The 19,442-nt window shown below is 39.3% G+C and overlaps 1 protein-coding gene across 1 annotated transcript in view; it reads left to right on the top strand.

Moving 5' to 3' along the window:
* The window catches only part of fig4a (FIG4 phosphoinositide 5-phosphatase a), a 47,229-nt gene extending 27,787 nt beyond the window's left edge, over window positions 1-19,442 (top strand). Inside the window, exons 18-24 of the mRNA XM_083934602.1 lie at window positions 266-324; window positions 1,193-1,340; window positions 1,552-1,635; window positions 4,201-4,399; window positions 10,276-10,364; window positions 13,470-13,544; window positions 18,480-19,442. Coding sequence (XP_083790728.1) covers window positions 266-324; window positions 1,193-1,340; window positions 1,552-1,635; window positions 4,201-4,399; window positions 10,276-10,364; window positions 13,470-13,544; window positions 18,480-18,657 — 832 coding nt within the window. The 3' untranslated portion in view covers window positions 18,658-19,442. The remainder of the gene's footprint in view (window positions 1-265; window positions 325-1,192; window positions 1,341-1,551; window positions 1,636-4,200; window positions 4,400-10,275; window positions 10,365-13,469; window positions 13,545-18,479) is intronic.

The raw sequence follows: 19,442 nt of genomic DNA, 5'->3' as shown, positions 1-19,442 counted from the left end.
TGTGACTTCACAAATCACGTTTTTTTTTTCTGTAACTCAAGTCAATTCCTACGCAAATTTTAAATGAACAACATTTTGCACAGATGTCTAATAGGATAAAAGTGATGAAGTGAATAAAGTTCATATCCAAGATGTCAAAGGTCAACCTTACTGTGACATCATAATTTTCTGTAAAAACACTCTTCAAATCATCCAAATACACATCAGTCATTGAAAATTTTACCGGAAGGTTTAACGCATTTATATCTGTCCCATCTGTCTGCAGCTACACACTGTGGTGGTCACCAGGAGTCTTGTCCTACCTTCCAGTGCCCTATGATGAAGGTATTTCTTCAATGTACTATAATAACATCTGCAACATCCATAATATAAAACAAGGTAGCATCTTAGTTTGTGTGAATTTTTAACTTTCTGTGAAAAAAGTTTTTTTTTCATATTTGTTGAAACTGTCATTACATCCCAACACCACTGTGGGACAGATGATCTGCGAAAAAGTAATGTATCTCTACCTCCATCTTCTGTCCCTGTCTGCTCCCAGAGCCCTCTCTGTGTGCTCCTAATGGTATCTGCTAGTTTCCAGTGTCTGAAGAAAAACAACCAGCAAGAGGCGGGCAGTCTCTGATGTAATCTCAAAACGAGCCAAAACCAAACTCTGCCCACCAACTATCACACTGGACATACTTTCGCATTTAACAGCTAAACAAGACACTAAAATATGTTTCTGAAAACACTTGATGCGAGAAATATGCAATGCTCTGATTAGTGGTTAGTCGGTGCAGTGGATCTAACAGATGACATTAGGAGCCAACAGAGAGAGGGAGAGATACATTATTATTTCACTGATCATCTAGTGACAATTTCAGCAAATATTAAAAAAGACAAACATTTTTCACAAAAAGTTACGATTCCCATCAAAATAAATTTTCTTACTTACTTATAGTATTGGAGATCATCATAATAAAAAAAACATGTCACCCAGTGCAATGTTGTGGCTTATTTGGAAGCCTTTTAATAGTTTTTGTACAACAATGGAGCTCTATGGCACAAAGGCATACACTAGGTTCAGGTTTTAGCAACACAGATGATACCTGTTAGTAGGTTACATTCACGTTTACTTTAGGTATGTGGAATGAATGTTTTTTTAACATTGTTTGTTCTGCATGTTCTTTTGTGCGCTCCTGTGTGGATGCAGTACCGTGTGAGGACACCATGAAAAAGATCATAGTGAGGAGAGTGAACCGCTTTGAGGAGAGTATTGACATCTACACAGAATTCTTCAAACCTTATGAACTTACGTACTTTGATGACACATTTTGCATCGCCATGACCAACTCTGCAAGGTGAATACACACAGATAATCAAAGATTTTGTTGAGACATTAAAAAAAATTGTTTGTAATCTTCCAGCAGCAATATGTTTTTACAGTTTTCTACAGTGAAGTCTTCCCAGATTTTGTTGATGGGAGATTAGTAGTAGACCAAATCAGCTGGTATTTTGACATTACTGCAGGATGTCAGCTAATGTGTTTCCTTCTAATTTATGCTCATAAAGGGAATTTATGCCCAAGACAGTAGGAGTGGATCCAAGCCCATTCACAGTTCGCAAGCCAGAGGAAACAGGAAAATCTGTGCTGGGGTGAGTGCATCTCAGGCTATTTACAGCACGTGGCTATGTCCACATTTGTGATGTTTTTTTTTGTTTTGTTTTTTATCGAATAAATCCCATGTCACTGTGTCCTCATGCACACTACTTTATTCAACACTGTGTTTTCAGGTTTCCAAAACAAGGTTGTGTGTGTGTGTGTGTGTGTGTGTGTGTGTGTGTGTGTGTGTGTGTGTGTGTGTGTGTGTGTGTGTGTGTGTGTGTGTGTGTGTGTGTGTGTGTGTGTGTGTGTGTGTGTGTGTGTGTGTGTGTGTGTGTGTGTGTGTGTGTGTGTGTGTGTGTGTGTGTGTGTGTGTGTGTGTGTGTGTGTGTGTGTGTGTGTGTGTGTGTGTGTGTGTGTGTGAAATAATCACTCTTGCACACACAAATAGCCTAATGCAGCACTTGTTTAGAAACCCCATGTGCTGATGGCTCATAATTATCTTGACAGTATTGCAGCGCAGCATGACCACTTCTACACTACACCTGACCCCTCTAATGTTCTGTAATGCTTCATCGTTTCATTGCTTCATTTAATGATTATTCTATAATTGGATTCCCGTTGCAACAGTACAAAAATACAACAATGTAAAACCACATTGTATCAATAATATAAACATCAGTGAAATGAGTGAAAATATTGGCTAAAGTAGCTTACAGTAAAAACACAAAGAAGACAAAAAGAAAATACCACTAATATTGATGAAGGTTTCATGTGTGGTGGGTTTACCCTCTTCCACTAGTCATGGACCCATTAACAGTCTTAGAGTTGCATAAATTGGGTAGGACTGGTAAACCAAGACTCGCCATCTTATTGTAGTGAGACCATTTTTTATAACTTGACGTCACTGTATAAAATGAGCTGTGGTTGACACCTGTAGGATAATCCCAGCCCATGACAATTTATAACCAGACTAGAGACTCAGGGCATTCAGAGGAATCGATGTATTCCCTAGGTGTATTGACAATGTTTCTGAGCAATTTCCAGAACAGAAGCCATATTTAGCATTACACAAATGAGTTATCTGAGGTGTTCACAAACGTTAGTTGACATTAGCTTAGCTGAGTTCCCAAAACTTGCAAGAGTTTGTTTTTGAGACAGAAACAGGTTTCAGACAAAGTTAATTTTCTCTCCTGGTTTGTCTTGACTAAAAAAATGTCATTTTAGTGTCGATTGTTGTGGGGATATGCAAAAAAAAAGTGTTCTCATTTTCTTCAATTTTAGTCAATACACTCAAGACCTGCAGCTAGTTTCCTTAAGAGGTTGTGTGGCAGTGGGGAATTACAGATACAGGAAATGACCTCGAGTTGCACCTCTGTCTGTAATTTGAGAATGTTTGTGAAAAGCCTGATGTGTTTTTTTCTGCTTCAAAATAGACCAAGCACCACCTCATCTCACATGTGTCACTGTGACACTGTGCCAGTGGTTGTAGGTCATGTTGCGTCCATAGCCATTTTGGTCTGCACCACAGGAAATGTCAAATGTAGTTCCAGATTGATATGCATTTGCAAATGAATCAACATTAAATCATTTATGTGATCCGGGGTAGACTATCCTAACTCCAGACTTAGGCACTGAAGTCTTTCTTGTGAAAGCAGTTAAATCATCACCGCATCCCACTGCCGCTGATACTATCTGTGAACACAGCTCATGTACGTTTGTGAAAATATAATCAATATTGGTCGAAGTATTAACACCATCCATTGCTGTAGAAATTCTTCTTGTTTGAGTCACAACCTGAGTTAAATGCAAACATCCGCCACAGAAATCCACTCCTTACGTAATGGGCAATTTTTAGAAAACCAGTCAATATTTAGTTCACCAAGATGGAAGGTATCCTTACTTTCATCACGTCACTGCCATTTTCTGTCTAAACACGTTACAACCAACACTTGAATCTGTAGCCATATTAGTTTATTGTCCTTACTCATTATGTCTTTCTGTTGCACAACAATCTGTATTGGATAATACAGTATATAAGTGAGGCTGATTTAGCAACTATCACTGTGAGATTAAAATTGACACAACCTTCAGCTTCAACAATCAGAACTGATCAGAACTGGCCATTAAAAACCAAACTGCAGGTCAGACGATGGACATTCTGACTGACTGCACTTGCAGAAGCAAATACATGGGAGAGGGAGGAGATTGGACGGGTTATGAATATATTTGAGTGATCTCAAAAACATTAACATTCAGTGACTCACGCAGGATTCTCTTGGCAGAGGTGGAAAACAACGAGCTCCAGAAGGCTTTTAGAGTAGTTGCAGTATCACAAGGACACTTTAGACCTCCTCAGTAGTAGTAGAGTCTAAATTGAATCTTTTTCTACCAGAAGGTTTTAGGTATTAGTCAGTTTGCTACACGGTGCCATTGCTGCTATGATGAGCAATTTATAGTCTCTTAAAACACTCCCGCTGGTTGACTACATGTTCAATTATACACAGTCTCATAACATATAACAAATATTCTTCAAAATCATATATGACAGCTACATGATTGTGGACCAACTCATTTTGCATATGTTAATCTTTGTGGCTGTTTGTGTATATTTGCAGCAACAAGAGCAGTAAGGAGGAGACACTGCTCCAGAGGAAGACTGCAGCCAGCGCCCCTCCTCCCCCAAGCGAGGAGGCCATCAGCAGCACATCAGAGGACGACTCTGAGGAGGACCGCGACGATGACGGATCCGTGTCCCAGCGCTCTACCCCGATCAAACTACTAACAGAGTCTGGCGAGAGCACTCGCACACAGGAGGTATGAAAAACAACAAGCACCTAAATAACATACAGTAAGCCCAAAATACACATTTACACTGCAACCGGGATATACAGCAAGATCACATTCAAAAGACTTCAAGGTGGAAACACAAGTAAAATCAAATCTAAATTTGTATCACTTATTGTTTAAAATAAAGGAAACAAATCAGCCTCCAGATCCTGTAATGACTCGTGGATATGAAATCTCCTTTAAGGACCTCAGGGAAATGTCATTAGCGTTTATGCAAGTTGTTGTGTTTTGGGGCTCAAAGGCTTTTTGCCTTCCAAATTGAGTATGTCACCCTAATTGTATTTTCTTCTCTCCTCTTTCCCCTGAGTCCCAAAAAAATTAGTTCTGTGTTTCTGTTTGCGTCAGAAGACATGAACTTAATCAGCCTCAGTGACGGGGCGTTTCCGGAGTGTAGGGTCTAAATGTTGTGGGTTAGTTGGTTAATGGAGACTAAAAGAGAGGTATGATATTATGTCACTGTTCCTCTCTCTTTTCTACATCTCTTCACATAGGGAACTCAACTCTCTGCACATACAGTATTACATACCATGCTAAAAGCAAATTTGTGCTGTACAGTATGTATCACTGTATGACTTCTTTATCCATACTGTCATTGAAACAAGTATGTTCAATTGAACCTCCCCTTCGGTAATTTGTCCAGAAATCGATATCTTAATAAGCTTCTTGACGTCAACTGGTTGTCCGGACTCACACGTGAAATGAGAAACTAGCTTTTATTTAGTGACACCTCAATGTAAGTCTAAAGACATAAAGGTAAAATTGTTAGTCCTTGTGTTTTATGGTCTTGTTACCTCCAGCAGTATGGCTCTCTATGGTCTCAAGTGAAATGTGAAAGCTGAAATGCAAGTTTTTCTAAATATATTGTTTTTATCCATTTGTACGGGGAGATTGGTGTTTTGATTTTGTAGCTTTCAATTTTAATATAAAAACATTGTTGACTATTTTCTTAGTAAAGATGACAATTTTAAAACCAAAGATAATTGATAAGGTGGATCAGAACCCACATTTGGTTGGACTCATGTATTGGTAGCATTGACCTCCATCAGGTCTCTTTGTATTGACATGTTATTATGAAATATCGTCTGTATAAGATGCATTTTTTCTGAAACCAGCCTGCCATGTCTGCAGCTCCTCATGCAGCGCAATTATTCTCATTATTCTGCCTAACATGATCAATATTTGGCTGGGATTTGATAGAATGGTTGGTTCTCTGGCTTCCTCCTCTAAGGCCCAGTTATCATTAAGACGTGTATGTAGGACATGTGCCATGGGATGATGTCTGCTTTTAGGACATCAGGTGATCATGTCATTTAATCTCCTCTTTGGGTTTACTTGCTACGGTTGATGTGAAGGTCCAGATCTGCTTTGATGCTTGTTTCAGGACATATATGTCAATTCTATATTCGTTATATTCCTCCGGAAATCATCGTGCATGCACCCACATATGAGATAAAAGTCAGATCTTATTGCTGCTTTCTCACCTGTGTCTCTCACAGTATAGGTCACCACATGCTATAACGTATATATATACAAGTACACTTACAAATTCCCAAAATGCGTCATCACCATTTTATCTATCTATCATATGTTCACATTCCCTGTTGACCCAGATTTCATACCGCAGCAGACAGGAGGACATTAATCAGCACAGGTAGTAGGTCAGCGTGTCAACAGGCTCTATCAAATGCACCGGAACTTGGCATCCTTTTAGAATTTCTCAGTGCGTCAACTATTATTTGCAGTGGCCATAATGCTACTATGGTTACAGGCATTATATACAGACATCAGCAGGCATGGGGTGACTCATTCGACCCACCAGTGTTGGTAACATTACTTTAAAAAAGTAATTAGTTATAGTTACTCACTACTTGTTCCAAAAAGTAACTGAGTTAGTTACTGAATTACTCTATAATAAGAGTAACTAGTTACCAGGGAAAGTAACTATTTGCGTTACTGTTAAAATAAAGTTACTGTATGTCAAAGGATTTGGATTTTTCTGAGCTGTTTTCACAAGACAATTGAAATCAGTAGAACAGGCAGGTATTTGTACATAACCTTCAATATTTATTGCACATCAACAGACCGTAAGAAGTTTATCCTGAACTTCAAGTATTATCTTTGTGTACCAGTGTGGGTATTATGTTCAGATCAATGATGTTTGGCCTGTCTCAGTCACACAATGCTCACATTGCCATGACACAGACCTGGATTCAAATGGCTAAAATATCTCTTTAAATATGTAGCATCAGCCAGAAGAAAATTGGCTTGGCGCAAAGACTGTAAGCAGTTGGGAAAGGCTAGTCTGGCTCTGTCTACAGGTTCAAAAGTCACCCTCGCAGCACCTCTTACGGTTACTAAGTAACACCTTATATCATGTTTGTTTAATCCGTGCACAAACAGAATTGTAAAAACCAAAAAGTTGTGGTTCTACAGGCTATTCTGTGCTGTATATATTCTTTGTCTGTGCAGTAAAGACAAGAAACTTGGAAGTTTCACCCTACTTCCAGTCCTTATGCTCTTGGCAAGAAAGTGAATAAGCATATATCCCAGAATGTAAAAGTATTTATATAAAAGACGAAAAGGTTTGGTAGAAAATGTGCTTCTATTTGACAAGTAATGCATCAAAACATGTGTCTGGGTTATGGCACTGCAAATATTAAATTTAAAATGTCAGGTCAATTTTTTTCTCAATTTGCATCTAAATGGCAGGGGGGAAAAACGCGCCTACAGAAAATCTGAGAGAAAGTTAAAATTTGACCACTTTTGATTTTCAGAGTTAGAGGTGAAGGCTTTTTACCTGCTCCATCCATCTCTTTCTCCTCCTGATTTGTGATGTATTTTCCATAGATTTTCTCTGTTTTGTCTTCTCCAGCCTTGAGCAGTGAGCTAGTCATGAAATCCTGGACAGCTAGCTCACGTGTTGGGCGCACACACACACACCCCCACTCTTATGCGCCTCGTGTCGCTGCCTCTGAGTCTGCTCCTGAGAATGGATTGCGAGTGTGCCAGCACAAAACAAAACTGTTGAAATATTTAAACATCAGATCATTACTACGTTGGCCATGTAATTACACATGGCCATTTCATATTCCCCTCAATATGGGCATATGTGTGAACATAGATGGATCTGCAATGTGTGCGGGTGTATGTATAAACCAGCATGTGTCTGGTTTATACATGGATCACATCACATCACGTGTGTGTGTGTGTGTGTGTGTGTGTGTGTGTGTGTGTGTGTGTGTGTGTGTGTGTGTGTGTGTGTGTGTGTGTGTGTGTGTGTGTGTGTGTGTGTGTGTGTGTGTGTGTGTGTGTGTGTGTGTGTGTGTGTGTGTGTGTGTGTGTGTGTGTGTGTGTGTGTGTGTGTGTGTGTGTGTGTGTGTGTGTGTGTGTGTGTGTGTGTGTGTGTGTGTGTGTGTGTGTGTGTGTGTAGCATATTCAAACAGTCAAAGACAACAATGGCATAGTTGACCGCTTTACGTCCGCTCTTGTGCACGTTGTTACATAACAAGCTTCTCACGGTCCTTATGGAAAGCGGGTGAAATCCACCTCCGGGATACATAATTTCCTCACAATATCATTTTTCTTGCAGGACATTATTTAAACCTCCCAAACTACCAGCTTAATCTTTCAACACTACAGCTACATTACGGATCCTAGTTTTGAGCACAGGGCTGCTGCAGGACAATCAGGGATTTATTTAATTCAGTTTTAAAGTTTTCAAAATTAAAACACTCTGCACAACTCTTCCCTCTCCTCTATTAGGGTTGGTACCTGAGGCTAGTTCCAGTTTCCTCATATACAGTCCATTGATCGGTCATATGATCAAGTGTACAAAACAACATTATCAGGATCTTTGTTTAGAAAATTGTTAACGTACTGAGACAGACATTGCCATATGGATAATGGGTAAGACTGGGTTCCAAAGTTTTATGCAGCGACTGAATTGCTTCTGAAAAATGCCTCCATGCCCTTATTTAATACAAAATTACAAGCATTTTCATGTTGCCCAGTGTGTCTCGCATAACCAGACCTGTCTCTGGGGATTCAACGGCCAGTGCCTGCTAGAGCGCGGTGGCATTACGCACAGCCTTTTACTGTGTTTACCTCCAATAAATTGCCTGAAAAGGACGCCAGGCTGCTACAGCACCGCCATACAAACCTCTACATGAGACTTCTTGGTTTTAACTTGACATTTCTCCGTTCATAAGCTAAGATGGACGGTATAGCGCTGCAGCATTTTAGTGTTTACACTGTATAAATGAGCCTAGCGGCTAGCAGACTTCACGGCTTCATCAGGTGAACCCAGCCCTAATAATGTCTATTCATTTATTCACTCATCTACCAAAATCCATTTGAATACTTTTCAGTGCCTGTAATGGTGAATATTGATATATGCAATTAATTCAGCTTAATTAATCACAAAGCCTGTGATTCATCAGATTACAGTTTTACAGTCCTAATCACAATAGAAAATTTACATTTACCATAATGTGGAAGATACCTTTTCACGTGAGTTACTCTGCCATAATCGAATAATGCTCAGTTGTTATGAAATGGTCTGATGTCATGTCTGCCAAGAAAACACTCACAGCCACAATATACTTTAACACCAACCCTGCAATCTCACACCACCCCACACCACACCACAAGGCAAGATGGATCCATGCTGTTCACATAAGATTCCCACCCTACCACCAGCATGTGAACACAGAAACTGAGATAAGTCAGAGCAGACGGCGTTGAATCGTCTCTTTGATCATCTGGTTTTTGGTGAGCATGTGCCCGCTGTAGCCTCATCGTCTTGTTCTTACTTTATAAGAATGTAATCAGCCTTACTCTGCTGTTGTAGACCGTTTATCGAGGGGTTCAACAACTTTCTGTTGTTCTTACAGTTGCACTAAGCTGTAATTTGATCATTCTTGTCCTTAATTGAAAGACTTAATAAATCACAGCAGTATTTAATATCATATCTAGTTTGATTGGAAATCTTGGTAAACCTTTATAAAACGGAATACTGAAATAATTTAATACAAATAAATGTGTGTTGATTACTTGTTTTCTCAGAAACTGAAAAACCTGATGAAGAAATAGACCCTGGAAATATTTGTTGTTTTCCTTTACTTTCTGTTCTCACAGCATTGTGTAATTATGAACTGAATTGAATCCTTGGCAATAGTTTTAGGCAATTGAGCTACATTAATCTCATTGGTTAATTTCTTTTTAATTGCAGTTCTGATATATGAAACAGCAGTGGTTATCTTTATAGAGCATCATTATCAATGGCCCTTGATTATGATTTCAAATTCTTCCAACTTGATTTTGCTACCCTTATGTTTTTTGCTTTTTTGATATTTTATTTTCAAATAAAATTCAATTTTCTAATGAATTACACGAAGCCTTTTAGAATCTACTTGAACTGGACTGACCTTTTTAAAAACTTATTTCTTGCTTATTATGATTATTATGTCTCTATAACAGTGGACATTGTGTGCAAGACCCCCAGGAGGGCACTGTCCCTGAACATGGAGCCACCCCACCAGACACCAACAATCAAATTACATTCATAGTGGTTTAAATTACACTCCTTGAGCCATCTTAAGTAGTAAATCAGTTGTGAAGAAGCGGCTGAACCTGATGACCTTGTCTGTGTGATTTTTATAATTTGAGTTGCAGCTATTTGATTTGCTCTTAGCAAACACCTTCACCTGCTCCTGTGTATTTCTTTGTATTATTCTCAATAGTCCTTTTTAAATCGCAGTAAAAGCTTCTTGTGTCTTTATGTCTCAGTCACGTGCATATGTACTGTACGGCAGCTCCTTACATTTCTCTTCTTACCTCTTCAGGACATCCAGCAGCAGCAGTCAGTTAAGGAACCCTATGGACTAAATCTGGCTCGGTTTCCTGCAGGGAAAGATCTGCTCATTTATGAAAGGTAACTATTACAAGGCTGGCACACACATGCCTGCATGCACTGTTTTAATATAGTGCCAAATCATAAAAAAAGGTATCTCAAGACACTTTACAAATAGAGTAGGTCTATACCACACTCTTGGCTTATTTATGATTAGCAGAGACCCAACAATTCCTCCGTGAGCAGTCAGTAACCGCAACAGTGGTGACGAAAACCTTCAATTTAACAAGCAGGAACATCAAACAGGCTCTATGGTGGACGGCCATGACAGTGAATATTTGAACTAATAACTGTATTAATAATATATATATGAATAATCATTATCATCATCACAATAATAATAATAATAGTAGTAGTAGCAGGAGGCAGAATGCACACATTAGAAAATGGTTGGCCCACGTGTTTAGGGCTTTAACTCACTTTTGGGTTGGGGGTTAGATGAATATGTTGCCTATCGACAACGCTTAAGTACATTGTCGGTTGCTGTTTTTATGGCTAGTTTGTTCTTTGGGGCAAGCGTTATCCTTTTGGTAATAAAATGCTTCGAAAGAACGAGCCGCTGCCTGGCAGAGTTGGGGGGCTGCTCTTCAAGCAGCCGGGAGACTTAGAGGAGCGCTTAGAGGTGTTGGTATATTTTCACATCTTGATATTTTGTTGAAATAAACCCTTAATTCACAGAGGTGGTAATTGTTGGAACGGTGGAAAGATATACCAAGATGGGTTAACAAGACAATTAAGCGTCTTAGTCTGTTAAAGAGAAAAACTTGAATTTCACAACTTGTACGGGTGTATTTTCCCTTTAATAAGGAAAATAAGTGTAAGCCATATGTGAGTGTTAGGATATATAATTGTGAGTTTATTTTGTTTGTTTATTACTGGGAAACCGCAACATAAGCGAAAAGTGAGCGTTCTGTCATCCTATCAAAAAACTCTTTCTTCCTGTGTCGGTAGCTGAGTGGACAGCGGCTGAAAGCAGAAATGTACCGAACCAAAATAAATATCCTGTTGTCTCCATGGGAAGAAATCAACAGTGTTTATGTAATGATTTATTCATTTTATTTCCCTTCCCACTGTTGTGAGAGGTGGATCTGCCTTTAGTGACATAGACAAGCTCACAGACAGACTGGGAGCTTATCAATCAATGCAGCTATGCTTAATACGTTTAAAACATATGCAGTGAGTTATCTGTGTGATTGGCTGTCTATCTATCTAGTAACTGTCTATGAAGATTATGCTTCTTTATGTTGGTGGGACAATGCCGCTGATGCTCACATGCCTATATTGCCAATTACCGGCTGCTGGGCTGATGGTGACTGGCTGGAAAATGTTAACATATTGCCCAATCCTAAACTATAATATATATATATTGTAGAAATTGCTACTACACGTGTATTATTGAGAATGTAATTTGCAGTGTTGGTGAACTGGACTGTATTATATTGAGGGGTGTTTGTAATGTTTTGCTGATTGTGAGTGTGTTACTCTCTGAAGCAACCAATGTACATTTTTGTCACGTTTCATACCTACAGTACCAACTCCACCTGGCTTTGTATGTTTGCCATTCAGCTCTCGGCGTACTCAGTGTATGTCTAGCATGCTGTTGGTGTCACGTTGAAGCAAAAGGCAGCCTTGTTTTCTGACTGCCTCTGCACATTTAAATGGTCCTGAGGAAAATGCTTTCTATTTATTATTATGGACAAAGCAGCCCAGCTTCCAAGACAGAGAGGGGAGGAACAAGCGGCCGGTGTCAGCAGCCCCCTCAGGGTGATATTGGTCATTTTGCAAAAGGGACATTGTCAACTCTGCCCCGCTGTGTGCATCGCACTTCTGACCTCACTGCTTTTTGTTCACCTCTCCCTTCCTTCATCACTGCGTTTCATTTACTGTCTGTCCTTTCTACTGCATAATGTCTTTTCTTCCTTTTTGCTCCCTACCATGTTTATGAGCTTCAGTGAATAGCTGTCGCCAGGTTTGAAAATGAACAAAACTGTCTGTTCTTTGGGTATGAACTGCACATTTTATACTGTGTGATGCATTTGGAGGAGCTTTAATAGCTTTTTTTTCACACCCTGCTGTCCTAAACCCATTGAGGTTAGCTGGCCCAGTCTATTATTTCAATAGTCAGTCAGTCAGTATATGGTATACTGGAGCTTAGATATAGATGAGCAGACATACTTAAAGGGATATTTTGTGTATTTTGAAGTGGGGTTTTTTTGTTGAGGGACTTATAATCATTGTATTACCTACAGTAGATGTCAGAGTGCTCCCAGTTTTAGGGAAGAAGACAGGAGTCCTGGCACAGGAGCTAAGCATTGTACTGCTGTGGACAGGGGCAGCAGCAAAAACTTATTTTAGCCCCCTAAAAAAAATATTCATAAGCCATGTAAGTGCACACTTTATACTATATTTTTTCACAGCTTTAACTTCTTTACCGCGATACCTAACTGACTGTCAGACCGTGCTTCCCTTTGGGACTACATTTTCTCAACTGTAGAACTTCTGTTTTTCTACGCATGACCACAACAGTTAATCTATGACAGTGTGCGATACTGTTGCTAATCTTTAGTCTTGTGTCTTCTTGTATTTGTATTTGTGACCCTGACGGCAGGCAGAGTTTTGAGGTGTAATTGAAGCAGGGTATTCACTTTTAAAAATGTTGTTCATATCCTTCTGCTGTAGTGGCACATTATGAGAATAAAACTGCATTCATTATTGAAGCTGGAAGTTGAAATGGCTCCAAAGATGTTGTACTGCGGCCAAAGCTCAACTAATCAACGCATTAATATTAAATAATCATAAGCAAGAGCCAGAGGGGAACATTCAACTGCATAATGTTGTGTCTTTGCAAAAGAGAAATATAACCTCAGGAGAAATTTGATGATATTAGAGATCTTGTTAAGCTCATCTCTGAGTATTTGAAATGAAAAATAGACAATAATAACCTTAAATCTAAATGGTCCTTTAACTGTTACCCAACTAACTGTTAATCTTCACATCATGAAAATGGAAGGTGGATCAGGCAGAGACAAACATGTGTAGCATGGGCATATACTGTAGACTTTTTTTTTTTTTTTGCAGGAATATCTGCCTTTTTCATTTTGTGCTTTCTTTTCTTTTTTTCTGCAGGTTTTCGCACCTGGGCGAAAGCCAGCACAGGGTGGAAAGAACCGAACGCATAAACCTGGAAAACATCATTTGCTTGTGAGTAAACATGAAAAAGTAACTCAAACACACACACAACCACTAACACACGGACAAAAAAAACCCAACATCTGTATTCAGATTCAATAATCCTAATCCTTACTCACATGGGATCGCAAGCTTAATGTGGGTTTGTTGTTATAATCAGACTCTTATAAATGCCACTTAACATTTCCAGTAGTCAAGTCAAGTCAATTTTTGTATACAGCCCAATATCACAAATCACAACTTCGCCTCAGGGGTCTGCAGTCTGTACATCTGTACAGCATACTCTCCTTTTTTCAACCCTTGATAATGAAAAATCACATCATTCACACAGACAGAAGAAAGAAACAAACACAGACAGAGCGAAAGAGAGAGATGAGAGAGAGAGAGAGGTCCCAGGATGTCCCAGGATGTCCCAGTAACCTTTGGACAAGTACCTACAGGACCAACAAGTGAACACAGTTCTCACAGTCTCTAAGTGGTCTCCAGGACTCTTCTACTGTAGCTGTTAAATCTTCATCTCTTCTAACCAAACACTTCTTTCCTCACTTCTTATCATCCCTGCTGTTTCCCAGTTAGTCCACCCTTTCGCCCACCTGCTCGCTGTGGCCATGACCCAGCAGGTGTTTTTTTCAAAATTTAACCACACGTGGGATGGCAATGTGCAGCCATACAGGCGCATTAGCAATTTCTCTCTTTGTCCTGCTCTTTTTCTTTCTAGCTCCGCACATTCACAGAAAACACCTCTATGGCAAATGTCACAGCGCAATTCCTCTTAATTTTCACTCTTGCTCTTTCTCGCTCCTTCTCACATATTGTGTATGTTATGTTTGATTTGCTATGTGCAGCCATACAGGCGCGTTAGCAATTTCTCTCTTTGTCCTGCTCTTTTTCTTTCTAGCTCCGCACATTCACAGAAAACATCTCTATGGCAAATGCCACAGCGCGATTCCTCTTAATTTTCACTCTTGCTCTCTCCTTCTCACACATTGTGTATGTTATGTTTGATTTGCAACTGTTGCAACACCTCCAAGGTTTAATCAGAGAGAATAGATGGCAAGAGGCAAAAATCTCCCTGCCGTGCTCACTCTTTTAATTCATCTCTTGCTCTTCTTTATTAAACGCTTACATGCATACTCTTTTATACTCTACCTACATAGGTATATGAGTATGAGTTATAGCATCAAAGTAAAAGACAACTAGAGATTTTAAATAGATTTTTAGACATTTAAATATAGATGTATTAGACCAGCGCATTTCTTCCCCCTGTCCCGTCTTGTTTGTTTAGTTTCATCAGTGTTTGATGTTTATATAAATTGTGTGTCATGCTGACCAACTGTGGCGGTGTCCGCACGATGCTGGCGAACTTTATCTTACTCAAATTATAAGACAGTCAGTGTCTTTGATGACTGTCAAAGCCGCTTTGCTTTGCTTGCTCTTTTTTCTCCTTCTCTCTCTCTCCCTCTCAGTTTACTAACCACACACACACACACACACACACACACACACACACACACACACACTCACTTGCCTTTACATCTATACACATATCTTTACACATATCTTAGATGCACAGATAAATGGCAGTATAGCCAGCTTCCCTCCACAGCATTGTATTGAAGAAGTGCGGTCCACTATCTCCTTGTGTTCTGTTCCTTTGCTTAAAGGTTTGGCGGTCAAACCGCCATTTGGATCAAGAAGTCGATATAGCTATAGTTAAAAAAAACTCTCTTTATACTTTAAGCAGCACTTTTCATGTGTGTATTGCAATAATAACTGGTTGCAACTGGTCAGCATTCAGATTCAGGATCAGGATAAACAGCGTTTTCATAGCAAATAAAAAGTTCTGAGTTGTCTGATTTTTTTATACCTACTAAGACCCACTAACTCCAAAAATAAAATAAAAATATATATAAGTATTGATAGACACACATTTTCTGAAGGAAAAAAGCCCCTAGGCAGCAGAGGTACGAGAGTAACAGAAGGAGTTGCATTATTGCTTTGCTCTAAAACTACATCAAGGTAGCCAGATGGGCTTTGTTGTTAAGCTGTATGTGTCTCACACAAACAGAAGTCTGCTAACTGATACCTATACAAAACACAATGGTAAAGAGGACCAAAATATATCCACGTTGCTCATTTTGTGCTGCACTTTGCTGCCTGAAAGCACTGGTTAGAGAAAGAGTCGGCAGTCCCAGAACACATTTCTGTTTGTCGAAGATTTCACAGCTTTGTAAAAGGACCACAAGTTAAAAGCTTTGTATCGCAGCACATAGGAATATATAAAATATTAAAAATATTTTATTCCTGCCTTCATACTGTATGCCAGATGCTATTGATGGTATTTGATACCAAGGTCAACTTTAACATGAACAGAACTCTGTAAGGCTGTACTTCAGCACAGCAGCGCTTTGAGCTAATTGTTAACAGCATGCTAACATGCACACAGTGGCAATGCTAACAAGCAATTTTTTAGAAGGTTAAATATTTACAATGTTCATTATTTTGGGTTAGCGTGCTAGCATGCTATGGACGTAGTCTCTGTGATGTCACCCATATTTTTCCGAGTCAAAGTGAAGCTCAAAGTGTGCGACTACCCGTAGCTCCGGTTGTCGCCATCTTGGCAGTGCCAGACGTGGCCTAATTCCTGGCCAATCCGAAAATGAGTTGGACCTTGGATGGACAATATGCAGAACTGAGTCATAAAAACATTAACCCCCCCCCCCTCCATTGAATTGTCACGAATAGTTAAAACATTGTTTTTGTACCAGGCTGTAAACATGTTTATTTCTCATTGACTCACTTTTAGCCTTCTGAGGAACTGTAATTTTTGGCACTTCCTAGTTGTCTTCATTTTTCTGCACAAAACCACGACTGTCAACTTCATGGTAGCCCTAGGAATAGTAAGTGCATCTTCCATAGAGTAGATATTTGTGTTTAGACGTGCCTCTTTGAGCATGCAACTCTTTTCTTTGCATTTCTGCTCAAAGGAAAGGCCACGTATAATTTAGTACAGGTGAAAGTCATTGTACTTCAAACACAGGTGGCGTACAGATTGGCTTTGTGTGGAAGAGCAACCTCAGTCAGTGTGGAATTGTCACGTCTTGTACTGTATTTTCCCCAGACAGCCATTTCTGTAATCCTCGTGTCAGGTCCACAGGGTCCAGGTGTGTCCTTTGTTGTGCAACAGTGCTATTCTAAGATGCTGTTACAACACCCCAAACATGTTTTCCCCGTTAGGCGCCCTTTCGGCTGACACCTCCATCTGTGTAGTTCTTCTATGGACCCAGCAGGCATAGGCAAAGCTGACTCAATTGGTGAAAATAAAACCGGATAGGATATGGATATTGCGCCGGATTCCTGTTGAGCAGCATCAGTGAAGTGTGGTGAATTGTTTCCGCCTCAAATTATGGTGATATTTTAAATCACAGATGAATGTACAGTCCGGACTGAGTGAAAAAAAAGATCAGTTACTTTCAAAAAGATCAGTTAAGTATTCATGCATGATAAAATGGTTAACATGTCTAGCAGAGATTACATTTTTTACACAAGCTGTACTGTAATTATGATCACATTTACACCTTCTAACTTGTCAGCAAATTCAATTCAACATCTGTAATTTACAAAATGTTCTCCATGTTGCCCTAACTGCTATGTAGAGGAAACACTATTAACCAGTCTGATTGACATTGCATACCCATTTCTGCAGGTGTGAGTGTAGGGAGGAAACATCTCCATAGCCTCTCCTTTACCACATTTCACATCACTTAACTTAACATGTCGACAGGCTGTAACGATTATCTTTAAAAGACGCTGAGATGTCACCTGTGTGTGAAGAGTCACCACAAGTCAACAGACAGAACACAAATCTTCACAGAGCAATACACATGTATTTGTTACTTGATAGAGAGATAAAATATAGACTCATTAAATAATCTGCCTTGCTTTCTTTAAATTCCTTAAACTAGGGGACAGTTAATAATATAAACTTGCACACAAAAAAATCTTGAAATATCGTAAAATGGGTTTTTACACTGGGCTGAGGAGGAAAAGTTGGGCCCTTTTCTCCTGCAATGGTTTAATCGTATTCAACTGAATCAACAGCTAGTAATCTTGATGAACCAATTCCTAAATTTAGATGGAAATCTGGCTTCAGCCTGTCCAAACACAACACAAACAAATGTGATAATCTACATGTCTTATCCGTTCAGCCTCTTGGTCGCCTTTTGTTGGTGCGTCATTGGTTTAGAGCTAGAGGGATATATCAGTCACTCAATATTATCCAATATCAAACAGTACTACAGTATTAATCTATTTAATTGATTTGAATTGTCAGCAATTGACTCAAGCTCGGAATCCATCGACTATCAGTCTGACGACAATTGCGCCTTGTGGGAGCAACGGCTAATATTTCCGGCTTTCCGGTGTAGCCAGCGGATATCCGTGGCAAGACTTCCTTTTCAGAGCGACGGCCATGAGATGCAAAATGGGAGTTGGGGTTGGGAGACAGCGTCAAGGACTCTATCCAGATATCTGCATATGAATGAAAACACGTGTCTTAGCAGCCGCTCACTTGTACCTCAGCTGCTGTTGAACTCACCGACTAAGTGGAAAACCTGACAAGCACGCAGTTGATAATCCACCCTGAAGATGAGGAGGCACGCTTTAGAGTCTAGCCTCTGTGAAAATATGAGTAATTCTACCTAATTGCTATTTAAGTGCTCCTAATGACTCACCCTCTCCAGCAGATTTTCACAAGATGTTGCTGGTTGGATTTTAAAAGAAACATTCTAGTCCTTGATGCATTTTTCAATCACCTCGTGACAACTATAGATAGTAACCATGTTTTCCTCCCACCACATGATTTATCTTAAACTTACCTTACATCGGTTTGAACCTGCTCCTGCCCGCAACTTTTTTCTCTCCTCCTAATCGTCCCTTTTCTCTCAGAGAGCCGGTGTCCTGCTTTCCCGAGGACAGCATCTACGGAGTTTCTCCCCCGCAGGTGGACAGAGACAGCCATGATGAGTTTGAGAGCCATGTGATGACGGGTAAAGGCCAGGTGAGAGTGCTGTGCAGGGAGGACATGTTGATGTACAGGGAATATGTCAAGAACAAATACATGTGAGATACATACAAATACATGAACCGGATCTCTGTTACCAATTCCATCTTGACATCGGGTTAAGATTTTTGTTTTTAGCTTCTGGACCGAGCAAGAGATTATTTTTTTTAAATTTGTAAATCAATTTTGCTTCAACATCTTGTATTTTTTTGTTTGTTTGAGACTGACTATGATGAAGACAATGACACATGCACGGCCTACTATATGTCTCCTGTACTTGCACTGAGCTATGGGGGTTGATTCATTTTTTATTGTGATCAAAGTCATTCATGTGTTTTAATAGTTTCAGATGTTATCCAGTCATGTACTTAATTTTTTTATTCATTCAGACATGCCTCAACTGGTGACCTATATGGTGCTTTTTATTTGTTCTTTGTGCTATTTTCTATTAGTTGAATTTTAATGGCAACTCTTTTAAGAAAGTTTATTTATGTTTCAAACATGTCAATTGTTCTGAATTGTTTTGACTAAAGTATTTTGAATTTTAAATGCTGTAACCATTAATACTATAGCAGGTCTAAAATTATGACTGATTCTTTAAAATTCCACCTCAGATGTGCTTTGAGTTTAGATTTTTTTATTCTATTAAACTACTGTGCCATGATGATGCTGATATATGTTGTTGTTGTTGGTTTTATTTGATCTCACAAACAGTCAGACTTGTAATTTAAATATATATCCAGGCAATTTTCCCTTTTTTTTTCCAAAGACACATCACTAACCTGATATTGTAGGTTTTATCTGACCTCATTCATTGTTTACAAAACTGCACACTGATTTTGTTTTGT

The sequence above is a fragment of the Echiichthys vipera genome, assembly GCF_963691815.1.
Source record: "Echiichthys vipera genome assembly, chromosome: 19".
Taxonomy (NCBI): domain Eukaryota; kingdom Metazoa; phylum Chordata; class Actinopteri; order Perciformes; family Trachinidae; genus Echiichthys; species Echiichthys vipera.
This window is presented reverse-complemented; position numbering and strand designations above follow the sequence as displayed.